The sequence below is a fragment of the Patagioenas fasciata genome, chromosome 9, assembly GCF_037038585.1.
Source record: "Patagioenas fasciata isolate bPatFas1 chromosome 9, bPatFas1.hap1, whole genome shotgun sequence".
NCBI lineage: Eukaryota > Metazoa > Chordata > Aves > Columbiformes > Columbidae > Patagioenas > Patagioenas fasciata.
In genome coordinates this window covers 5,080,001-5,092,692 of record NC_092528.1, presented here as the reverse complement: position 1 = coordinate 5,092,692, position 12,692 = coordinate 5,080,001, and the positions used below count along the sequence as shown (strand labels likewise).

Below are 12,692 nucleotides of genomic sequence, written 5' to 3'. Positions count from 1 at the left end.
GACAAAAGACATTGGAATGCAGCTATACTGAACTTCTAACACGCTGTTCTAGGTACAACAACAACCTGAAGGAAAGATCGTCCTTCCTGATTTTGTTCTCATCCCATCTGTTACGCCACCATGTCAGTCTCTTTTCTTGCTCTTTGGCCAGTTAAAAAACACAAGTGATGAGGAAGAGCTACCAAACGAGAGCATCCACCCACACCTACCAGGAGATAAGCAAGTGTTTTAAATGCATCTTGGAGAAAGGAGCGGCTAACAAGGAAAAGTCGCATGGGTGAAATCATTATTGCAGCTCCTCTGTGCATCCTGTACAGTTAAAATTGCTGATGGGGCTCATTTTAGGCGGCTTCACAAGCAAGGCGTTCAGCAGGGCGCTGGCACCAGCCCCCCCACCACGGCGCCGACCGCTCAGCCCTGGCAGCCTCTTCCACCAAACGCCTCTCTTTTCCAGTTAAAATTATTTGCAGCATTTTTTAAAGACCAAAGGGAAAATTATTTGAAGAGGGAAGGAAACACCTTTTGCCATAAGCTACATCTCCGTTAGAAGGCAGTGACCTATAAGAAACGCCTCAGTGCACCACTACACCGAAAAATTATTGCTGCCCTGGATCAATCCCAACAAGCCCCATGAAGCAGGTAATGAAGACAACACCACCTCTCATTTCCACACAAGTGGAAAAAAATTGCAAAAGCAAAGAGGAATGGGCAAGCAGCACTGCAGTCAGTCTTCATCCCTCTGTGACAGCTGCTTAATTATGAATTTCTCTCATTGCCTTTTTAATAAACATCTGTGCTAGCCCACAGGACCTATTCAGCAAAGGCGGCTGACTCTGTCTAATTCTTGCCGTCAGTCCCTGAGAGAGAAATTTCATTCTCCATCACAAACAGCAGTCAGCAGTTACTGCTATCCCACCAGTCCACTGAATAAATCAGGAGGCTGAAGGTTACAATTTAATATCTCATTTAGACAAAAATACAGTAGATGTAGGCGGTGTATTAGTGGGACTAATGCTAGAGTTGCTGACTATGGATCTTTTTGCACTCAACGCTCTACAGATGGACAAAGGATGATCCCTTCTCCTCACTGCTTGCAACACCAGGCAAAAGTTTAAGTTGCTCCGGTTCCAACTGACCTTGCAAAGAAGAATAGTAGGATATTAACTATGGCCTCAGCATGTTATTATAGTTGCCCAAATTCAGGTGTTTCTGCAGATGTTGTAGCCAGAGAGAGTTTTGCAGGTCAAAAGAGAAAACTAAGATAGCTCCTAATTATGAGAAAAGTCTTATGAAGGGAAAAATCAACAAAAGCACTGCATTGTGGGCCAGTCAGGGGATGAAGCCAAGTACCTTCTTGCAGGAGACTCCAGGTAGAAGCAGAAAGAAGCAACTACATTTGAAGCCACAAAGAGAGGAGCGATGCAAAAACCACAGGAACTGCTGCAGGGAACAAGGACTGAGCAGGGAGACTCTCACTGCAACTTGTGAAGTGGTACGTACACGGCAAGAGAGGATAAAGCCAACAAGAAGGTGATCACAATGAGGGTGTGAAATGTGGTGGTGGTCCTGGATGGGATGAGTTTCAGGCGTTTAGTTAAACGGCACCACCCTAGTGATGGCTGCAGGAGGTGGCTGCTGAAGGAACGGAAGGAATCGGAGGTGAACAGAAACTACATTATTGTCAGGTGAGACTGGAATCAGACTCACAGCGGTCAAAAAAATACCATGAGTGAGGAATTTTTGGGTTTTTTTACATGTGAAGCTTGACATTGACACATAAATATCAAAACCAGGTGTCACAAGGCAAAGGCTGATTTTATATAGAGCCGAGAGACAGTCAAGAGTCGAGACATCATAAAGAACCAAGCCACAGCTGAATTTGTGTTCGGTGGAAAAACTAACAAAGTGCTGTAGGATAAGACACGGGGTTAAGGACGGAGCTAAACGCGACCTGCCGGAAGAGAAATGCAGACAGCTGGAACGATGTACAGTCAAGACTACTCCGGTAGGCAAAGAAGAAACAGGTCAAGAGAGTTTCAAAAAACAAGCAGTGAACCATAGCGAGGACAGGGGAAGCAGGGGAACCTGCAGCCCCAGCCGTCAGGGGCAAGCACGGTCAAAGGGTTTCCCTCCAGCAGCAGATCAAAGACAAGAAAGAAGGCTTGGCCATGTCAGAAGAGCCAGAAAAGAGTTTCCAAGTAAGACAATGAGGGTAGGGCTCCTGAGGGAAGGAGATGGTTTGCATGAGAAAGGCAGACAGAGGTGGTACAAATATGACAAAGAAGATAAGGAAAGCATCTATGCTAATATACAGGAGATTTCTGGTCACTGACGTCATGTAATAAAGCAGGAACTAGGAGCTATAAATTCTTTCTTGATTTAAAAAAAATTGGGGAGGGGTGTTGTGTTTTTTAAACAATTCTTTAGAATCAAAACACAAAAGCACCAATGTCTACATCAACTGGGGGGAGGGGGAAACATCACACTTCAAAAGAACCAAAGTCAGCATATGGGGGTTTTTTTGTGTTCTATGCAGTAAATGAGAGCTGGATGTCCTCAGGAGGGGACGCGGGCACAGCCTCACACTAACAAAAACAACATCAGAGCTCATGTTTGCGAGTTGAACAGCTGGACTGCAATCTGGAGGAGACATCCCCAAAAGTCACTATTTCTGCGCTCCACAGACATCTTGTTCACTTTATTTGGAAAAACCTGCTCATGCAACAAACTAAGGCTACAAGTGCTAATCACAGTGTCAGTTTGATACTAATGTAGAATAGCTGCTGGCTGAGTGTCTTCACTAGAACGGAGCTGTTTTCCAACAACAAATCTTTAGGCAAGCTAAAATTGAAGTCTGAGGTTAATGCTGAGAATGAAATACGAATTTGAAAAATAAAAATTGTCAATTGTTTGAAAACAGAACCACCCCAATCTGAACATGGTTTGTACTTCTTAAGGCAGACTTCCCCAATTCCTAAGCAAGCTCACTTTTAAATACAAATTTTCAGAAACACTGTCATCCCTCCAGCGCCTCCCTCCCAAAGTGTAGCAACAAGCAAAAACGTTCAAACAGAAGCAAGTTTACTTGAAGAGGAGACAAACCACTAAAATAATTAATAGAAAGTAGTAACTAAAAAAAACCTCTTCTGCTCTCCCAGCTGCCAAATCAAAAAAGCTGCATGTGCCTCAGGAAGCAGGAACAGTTTGGCAGAAGACAGCTGGTGTTCCCCCAAAGCAAATAACAGTTAAAGCTTCTTGTTACAGTATGTGCTTGCACTTAAAGTCTGTTAAAAATACAAAACATCTGTTATACTTAAAAGATTAAAAAAAAAAATAGATGTGCTATTCATTTCGCTACTTGTAAGCAGGTAAAATCCCTACAGGAATCTCTATTCAGATACTGAATAAACGTCCCCACTCTGTACAACGGCGCATCCTGTGAGCTTTACATTACCAGAGGCTAAGCATACTCAAAATGGGTTTAAACCTCTCCTACCTCAATGTCAAGTACTTCCACTGTGTTGTCCAGCATCTTTATTTTGATCAGCAGGTCCCGTTCGTGCGTTTTGGCAGGTGACGATGCCATGGCAGTGGAGAGGTTCTGTCCCGGCTCCAAGGTACTCACTCCTGTGGTCTTCTGGACGCCCAAACGAGAGCCAGGAGTCTGCAGGACTCTGTATGTTCCTTCTATCTCTCCCATCTTTCAACAATGAGCAGAAATCTGGAAGAAAACAGAGGATTACAACCTGAAAGATAGTTTTCCACTGATATCCCATATGAAAATACTACCCACTGAAGCCCAATCGCAAACAAAGTCCTTATTTAATGCTCTTCATTCCACTACCAAAAGCAATACTAAAGTAGTTGAAACTCGGGTCAAAAATCCAGCTGCTGGAAAGAAAAATAGGTGGCAAAAAAAAACCCCAAAGCTATTCTGAAACATGGTTAGGAAATAGGATAATCAAACCTATGCCCTCCACCCTCCTTACACGCTGGCATTTTCATTTCCGATTAATTTTTCTGCTGATTTAGCTCCCTAAACTGGGCGCCGCTGGCAGCAGGAGCAAAGCCACTGGCAGGGAGGGCTAAGGCAAGACTCTCACCAGTACCCAGCCATGACACTGACTCTGCTGAACGTCGAACCGCGCCCGGAGATAACAGGAACAATTAACTTTCTTCACCCCCCAAAATGATGACTCACACAAAACCTTAACTATTCCAACCAATGCTGGCAGCTCAGAGCCTTCATAACAGATTTGTGCCACCGATAACAGTTCTTCACCATCTTAACAAACTGGTGCTGTACCCAGATTCAGTCGGCGGGCAAAAATCCCAATCACAGACATCTACACTAGCTCAAGTAGGCCAATTCCTGCATCTCGGTCCTTACTTTCATGGTCTGGTGGCAGTTGTTGCAGAGAAAATGTTTGATTTGACATGGGGAAAAAAAAAACCAAACCAGCAAGGTGCATGCGGGGGGACTGCAGCAGGGTCTGTGCAACCGCCCGACGCAACGCGCCCAGCAAAGCCACCGCCCCACGCTCACCACAGCCACCGAGTGTTTGCCAACAACGTGCGAGGCGTTCAGCGGCAACGCACACGGAAACCAACAGGCTCCTGGCTGCTGCTGGTTGCATTTCCCAAATACCACGCTAGGTCTGAACAATCGAAAGTATGTGGATCCTGCCGCTGGGACGGCCTTTGCGTGGCCACCGCACTACAAACAATTCAATGAAGTGTTAGATTATTGTGTTGTAATAAACGTGTTTTGTCTCGAAAGGAGAGAGGCAGATCATGAAAACGGTCCTTTGTCCCTCTGTGCTTTGAGTAGGTAGGCAGCCTGCTTTGGGGAGTTAAATGGAGCCAGCCTTACATGTTGCTAAAAATTAGTGGGAGGTTTTCGGATTTAATCCTTGCACACACTGAGACTGGTGAAACATTTTGCTGGCTTTTAGACCAGTTTGCTTCAACATCACTCTTCTTTTTTCTCTTTATGCTTGCAGATCCATGAAAGTGTCCGTGCAATGTCCAGTACCTGACCCACCAGTTTCAGGTGACATATTAGCAGCAAGTTTCTTTCTCAGACCGTTCTGTCTATATACTTTCGCCAAACTTACCAGCTTGTGTGATCACGCAGCCAAGGAGAAAAACTTTCAGGTCACAGATTTTAAAACCACCACTACAGCAAAAATCAGCAAAGACAGTTGCCCAGGTTACACAACTAACTGCTAAGCTCAAGAGAAAACACAAGTGGGTGTCACCTATATCCCCTCAATATTGTGTCCCTTATAACTTAACCCTATGGAAGGGTTTTGTTACTGCCATTCAGGAGCTTATGAACAACTGGAGTTGCCCAGAATCAGTTATACTCCTCACAAGACTATTTATTAGACAACCATTATTAAAATTAGCACTTCATGAACACATTCATCCTGATCTGAAACAACAGCTACTGGAAGGAACAGACACTGCGGCTACTCAAAAAGGAAAAGCCGTGCGTGGTGATAGCCAAGGCAGTGTCCCCTCCAGCCAGTGCCCAAGGGCAAGGCCACCCCACCCCAGACCAAACCAGGATCTCCCGGTTGCTTATACAAACTTTGGTTACCGGCCAGCAGAGACCAAAGTCACATCAAACAGAAACTGCAGATGTCAAAGTCCTTCCTCACAAGTGTTAACAGGAAGAATGAACAGAACAGGGCTTGGCCTCACATCTTGCTAAGACATTCCTAAAAATATGTACCACTAGACTACTCCCTGGCCAGCACACATGCAGATTTTTAAGGTCTAACAAACACCTGGGCAGAAAACACACACAGAATTGCAGAATGTTAGAGACTGGAAGGGACCTGGAAAGCTCATCCAGTGCAATCCCCCCATGGAGCAGGAACACCCAGCTGAGGTTCCACAGGAAGGTGTCCAGGCGGGTTTGAATGTCTGCACAGAAGGAGACTCCACAACCTCCCTGGGCAGCCTGGGCCAGGCTCTGACACCCTCACCATGAACAAGTTTCTTCTCATCTTTAAGTGGAACCTCCTGTGTTCCAGTTTGCACCCATTGCCCCTTGTCCTGTCACTGGTTGTCACCAAGAGCAGACGCAAGACGTGTTTCCCTGGAAAGCAGAGCCCTGTCTACCATGTGGCAGCTGTGAGCATCTCCCTGTGCCACACCCAGCACCCTCCAGCTGCACACCACTAATGCTGGTACAATTACTAAAAATCCCCAAAGAGCCTGGCTTGCTCCAGATGCCTCAAAAACCAAAAGCGTGAGGAGCGTTAACCAAGCCAAGCACTATTTCCATTTTCACCACAGTATTAGGTTTTACCTAAGCTGACTACATGACATTTCGTAACAAAAAACTTGGTGCCATGACTGAGAAAGCATTCCAGTCAAGGGGTGACTAAATGAGAGGTGGAGGAAGAGGAAAGAATGAAACATGAGCCAGGCTGCAAGCACCAGAGGCTCTATGGGCAGCACAGAGAAAGCGTCCAACAGCACAGGGAGCCTCCCAGCCCAGGAGAGCCAGAACAAGGTCTCGCCAATGCAAAACTAAAACGCAATGTTACTGCAATATTAGCAGTTTCAAGAAAAAAAAAAAAATTTCCTTGCATTCAGCCACCCTGAACTTCTTTGCACTGAGCTCATCCCAATAATTTCCTATAAAGTAACCAAGCACCAAAGCTAAATCAGCTCCCTGAAGCACAGTGACAGAATGATTGCTGATCTCAGCCCCAAGGGAGTCTAAAGGAGCAGGTAGGAATAAAACTTACAAAAATCAGGTACCTATGTACTTTTTGTTGCCTTTCTGAAATAGCTTTGAGGTCATAATGAATTTTACCTTCTACCCGGACAGAAAAAACTTATTTTTCAGAAAAAAGACAGCATTTTTTCAGCTAGCAGTAAACCTGGAAAGGCAGCTTACACCTGAGCATATGCTCGTGCAAGACACCCAGGGCTTTCAAAGGAACTCCTCCAAGTACAGTGTCTTTTGGTCCCTGACGGGGTCACTATGATGCTCCATCCCCCACCCGTGCAAAAGGCTGCTCTGAAGTCAGTGGAGTGAGCAGGGGCATCCCTGTGGGAGGGGGTCCCCCGTGTGTGGTGAGAGCCCACAGGGAGCAGCACGGGAGCACTCTCAGCGGGAGCTCTCAAATCAGGTCCCTTCAGTCCACCAGATGCAATCTTTCCTCTTCTACCCGTTTCGCTAGGCAACAGCAACCCGTTAACACCGCTACAGCAAACTGGCACCGACTGACACATCGGGAACGTAACTGAAATGAAGACAGATGAAGCCCACGAGTGCCCCGCCGCCCCGGGAGACACCTGTCCCTGGAACGCGGACCCCTCGCTCCCGTCAAGCGGCACCGTCCCTGGGCACGGGAAGCCCCTCCTGGCTGTCCCCGCAGGGAGCGCGGCCCCTGGAAGGAGCCGGTGCGCGGGGAGGGGCCGCGGCGGGTCCCGCAGGTGAGCGGGGCCGGGGGGCGCGGGGTGGGCGCAGCAGCGGCCCCTCGCAGGGTGGGCTCCTGCGGGTCCCCGCGGGGGCGGAGGGGCCGGGCCGCAGGTGCTCAAACACCCCCGGCCTAAGGACCAAGCGGCGAAGCCACCCAGGCCGGGCCGCGGCAGCACGCCGGGAGGCACGGCCGAGCCACAGCCCCCTCCCGCGGGGCTGGAGGATCGAGCGCCGCAGCCCCTCCGGCGGCGCGGGCAGGGCCGGGCCCCAGCCGGAGCCCCCCAGTCGGAGCCGCACCACACGACAGCGGCCGCGGGCGGCGGAACAGCTCGACGCGCAGGCGGGCCGAGCGGCGAGGCGGGCCGGGCCAAGCCACCGGGCTGGAGCGCCGCTCGCCGGCAGCGCCGGTGCGGGGCCCGCCCGGGAATGCGGACCCCTCGGGTCCCCCCGCCCCGCCACCCCTCGCTCCCCTCACTCACCTCAGCGCGCGGCCGCGCCGCCGCTCCGGCCCCGGCCCCGCGCAGCCCGCGCGCACTGACCCAGCGCCGGCCCCGCCCCGCCCCGCGCGCCGCGCGCCGCCATTGGGCCACTGCGGGTGGGGGCGGGGCCGCGGGCGGCGGCGGCGGCGGCGGGAGGGACACGGGGAGCGGGGACAAACGGGAACCCGGGACAAACGGGGACTCGGTACAAACAGGAACCCGGGACAAACAGGGACCCGGGACAAACGGGAACCCGGGACAAACGAGGACCTCGGGACAAACGGGGACCCCGGGACAGCCCGCAGCACCAGGACAACCCAGAGCTGGGGGACAGCCCAGAGTCCCGGGACAGCCCGGAACCGCGGGACAGCCCGGAGCCCCGGGACAAACGGGAGCCCCGGGATAGCCCAGAACCGCTACCCGCTCCTGCCGCAGTGTGAGCGCCCCAGCGAACGGTGTGACCGGAGGAGCCCGTGCCCCGGGTGCGCGGTCCAGGGGACTCCAGGCCCCTGCGCAGGGAGCATCCGGGGTGGCAGAGAGACGGGAGAGCACCCCATACTCTACCCGTCCCCCTGCGGCTTCTAGGATTGTAAAACCAAAAAAAAAGTAAAACCCAAAGTGTATTCTTCCAGCATGAGGAGGGCGCTGGGAGCTTTAGAAGAACATGGATGCCAAACCCTCTGGTGCTGGAGCTTTTGAGCGGTTGCCTCCCAGGGGGCTGTCCTGTCCCCCTGCCTCAAAATAAGAAACACGAAATCCCTCGAGTGTCCTGTCCAGGGGAGCAAGCACCAACACACTCTGTTTAAGGGGTGAATGCTGTTGTGGTTGGAGTACCAGCCCCTTCAACAGCCACTGAGATTAAGGAAAAAAGTCTCAGTCATTTTGCTTTGAATAACAATCATTGCAGGTCTGCCTCTGTTTTTCACCAACAGACAAATTTTAAATAAGGATGGAAAGGGTCCCAGCACTATGGACTGGGAGAGAAGCCGCAGGTACCACATCTCCGTGCTGAGCTCCAGGGGCTGAAAACCATGAGAACATCCTCCTCGTCCTCCTCCCTCGGGAGCACAGGCAAGAACCAAACGCTGTAAGAAACAGAGCATGGGCTGAGCAGAATGCTGCACCTCCCGCCTTCCAAGTCCGCTCAAAACCAGCCACCAAGGCTGACGGATCCGGGGGCACCAAGGGGAACATCGCACCCGGCAGCCCCCACTGTCTGCAACAGGCACGGGAGGAACGCTGGGATTTCTCTAGGGAGGGACTGATGGCCGGTAGCGCGAGAAATGCCAAGAGCCACCTTGTTTCTGAGAACTTGACCTTTTCACAACCATTTGAAAAACAAAATATTAGCGTTGCATATGACTTTTGTATTAACGAAACGCATAAATCATGCAGAACAGCTCTTTGAACCGGGAGAAGCTTCACCACTCTCACCCACAGAAAGAAGGAGCTCACAAATTCAGTGAGTACTTCCTGACTAGCAACATTCTCATCCCTTAAAAAGAAATTAGACAGAATGTTTTAATAATGTGTCCCATTATTTCTTCTCCTTAAAAAGGGAAATGGAGCTGGAGAATCTCAGGCATACAAAAAAATTAAGAATGCTGCAAAAGTACATGCAGCATTTTAGTAACTCCGTTCGTAAAAACATTTGTGATTCCAATAAACTGAAGTGCTTTCATTACTGAAATGGATGTTTTTGCCTGCCATTTGCATTGTACTTCCATAGGCAATGAAAACAGTGTAGTCCCTGCTGTTCATGCTTTGCTGTCTATCGTTCACACAAAACGATTCAGCAATGAAAGGCACTGAAGCGTTCAAGTGTCCCCATCCCCAGTGCCTGTTTCTACACGCAGCTCATTTCTGCACTTTATACTCACTACAAGCAAAAAAACCTTTCCCATGACCACATGAGGATTCGGGCGGGATGCACAGGTATTCCAGTGAGAGCCGTTTGCTTGCCATGAACCTGAGCCTTAAGAAGTCCCTCCTTTTCATACCCGCCTGGCCAATTCTTCAGGGCAGACAATCCCATCCATGCTGATAGCACCTGGCAGCTATTGCTGCCTCTATGCTAAAACCTTTCTGTAACAGGTTTTCTCGTGTACATAAGAAAACTACAACATACACATCAGTCACTGTAACAGGTGACTCTTCCCTATCAGACAAGTCACCCCGCACTTTCACATTTCAACCTGTGTGCTTAGGACCAGGCTATGAAGGGACACGGCACCACCTGCCATCTTCAGGTCCTTCCACCACAGGCAGGGGAAAGGACAAAAAGGGACAAGACTCCACTTGTACCAGCTAGAAGACAAGAGCTTGGGGACAGCCCTGTGCTCACTGCATCGCTTGGCATGGAATCACAGAATGGACTGGGTTGGAAAAGCCCTCAGAGATCATCAAGTCCAAGCGTTGGTCCAACTCCAGTCCGTTCACCAGATCATGGCACTAAGTGCCGTGTCCAATCTCAGTTTCCAAACCTCCAGGGCCGGTGAGTCCAGCACCTCCCTGGGCAGCCATTCCAATGCCTGACCACTCTCTCTGCACAGAATTGCTTTCTAATAGAAAGAACGGGTGATGTGACTTCTATTCCCAGGGGACAAATAGAAAGGGCCTTATCAAACAGAACCTCTGTTCTGCACACTCTGTCACTGACAAAACAGCTGGAACACACAAAATGTGCTCAAGACACGGTGTCTGGTGAACTGGAACTGAAAAGGTGGAATGGGTGGTTATCTAACCCACCACACACATTCAGCGATGTGTTTTTCACAGCCACCCACACAGACCCCCAAGTTTCCTCAGCCCCACGAAGGAAACTTTCTGCTCATCAGGTGCTGTGGTTGAATCCTCCGCAGGAGGAGCAGTCAGGAACCAAGGCAGAAGAGGAATGTCACTGCACAGGAAAGTCAGCCGCTGCTGTTGGAAGGATGCAGCGTCAGGACGAAGTACGACTTTATCCTTGTGAGATAAAAACTGATAATGAGGTGTAACTTGTTCACTCAACTAATATTACAGATAATCTACACCGCATTCACTTCTTGGCATGAGTGGGACAAACAGAATTACCCTTTTACTACACTATGATGTCGTCTTCTCCTATAATCACACTCTGGATGAGGGTGAAGGAAGCTCTTCAAAGCAGACTTCTTATCGACCAAGAAAAACAGCAACTGGATAAGCTTCTTCCTGTTCAAATTCTTCTTCACAGCAAAGAGGGACTCTGCAGATGGAAAAGTTATACCTACTGCTCACTTTGTTAGCACGTATTTTCCAAATACATACTACAAAGTTCTGTTTCTTACAGGTCTCCTATCTCGTAATAACCAGGCAAGCAACTCCAAAACGTTACATTTTGTTCGCCCTTCTGTCTGTAGCAGAGGATGGGTACAGCTGAGAACAGAGACAGGCACAGCCGTTTAAGGCAGTGTTCTACACCGTGGTCACGTCTCCAGTGGGTCAACAGCGGCTCTGCAACGACGGCTCATGTGGACGTGCCAAGGCTGAAGATGTGAAGATGAGCATCACAGGCCAACCAAAGCACCAGAACCCTGGTAGAGCTTGGAACAATTCTCCCATCAGTTACTGCCTGCATTCAACAATTGGCTTCACACATTGTTAACCTAAGCCTAGTGTGAGCTAGGACTAACTGCAAGGGCTCATCCACAGGATGAGCGCTCTTCTTTCCCATCACCTTCGAGGACCTGGGGGGTCCACCAAGAGGAAAATTCTGATTTCCACAAATATGTTCACATCTTAGGTTGACTGTCATGAAAGTGAGTGACTCCCCTGGTCATATTCCTGCTCTGAAAGTGTTCAATCCCAGCAGAGCTCTGTGGAGTACTCAGCAGTTTGTAATGGTCTGTGCAGCAGAACCAGACAGGCGACCAAGTTGCCTTGTCACCGACCCATGCTCTGGATTGCCGAACCATCCCTCAACTTGTCTCATCAGCGATCAGTTATCTACCCAACAGTTCAGAATTGCATCAGACCGCTTCTCAAATAGGAAAACCAAGCCAATCTCAGTAATTATTGTCAGGTGTTGTTCTGTATTCACAGGCCACTTGTACCTGAAACGGTAGGAAAACAACAACAAAAGACAGCGAAATCACAGAACTGATGAACACTCTGACTGTCGCAAGCAAAGGGCAGAAGATTCAGGCAAGGTGAACAGGAATTGCTGGATAACCAGAGGTTTGATCCTCATGGTCAGCACAAAGAATGAACAACACAGACACACCTGTACATCCCACTTTCCAGAATTACTTTCTTACAGCAGGCTCGCTGACTGTTAATGCTGACCTGGAGGCACAGGAGAAATCCTGGTTTTCAATAGCGATGAATGAAGACACTTCAAAGACTGGCAGAGTGCACCTTGTTCTGCTGGTAGCAATACAATGTCAAAGGTACTCGCCATTAGCCGCATCTTGCAAAAACAACTGGAAGAACTAATTTCCAAGCTCCAGGAATGTGTAGACTCCGTGGGGCTGGTTTCCACTTCCAACCCTCGTGCCTCCTGCCCCCGCAGCCGTGCTATGGCTCTTCTTACAGGGCTCGTCCTCAGGGCTTTTCGGGTTGTTCCCCTCTGGGACACACGGAGATGAGGCTCCTAGGGACACGGGTTGGAGGTGGACTTGGCAGTGCTGGGTTTACAGTTGGACTCAATGATCTTGAAGGTCTTTTCCAACCCAAATGATTCTATGATTCTAGGATTTTTCGGGAGCCCTTCTACACGCAGTCTACTTAGCAATTACACTGCCTTT

At 49.5% G+C, this 12,692-nt stretch overlaps 1 protein-coding gene across 6 annotated transcripts in view; it reads right to left on the bottom strand.

Moving 5' to 3' along the window:
• Nucleotides 1–8,005, bottom strand: part of FARP2 (FERM, ARH/RhoGEF and pleckstrin domain protein 2) — an 80,266-nt gene extending 72,261 nt beyond the window's left edge. For all 6 annotated transcript variants that reach the window (XM_071812334.1, XM_071812335.1, XM_071812336.1 and 3 more), the window contains exons 1-2: nt 7,927–8,005; nt 3,497–3,721 (exon numbers count right to left, since the gene is read on the bottom strand). In XM_071812334.1, the coding sequence (XP_071668435.1) occupies nt 3,497–3,700 (204 nt within the window). In that variant the 5' untranslated portion in view covers nt 3,701–3,721; nt 7,927–8,005. The remainder of the gene's footprint in view (nt 1–3,496; nt 3,722–7,926) is intronic.
• Nucleotides 8,006–12,692: the final 4,687 nt, after the last annotated feature.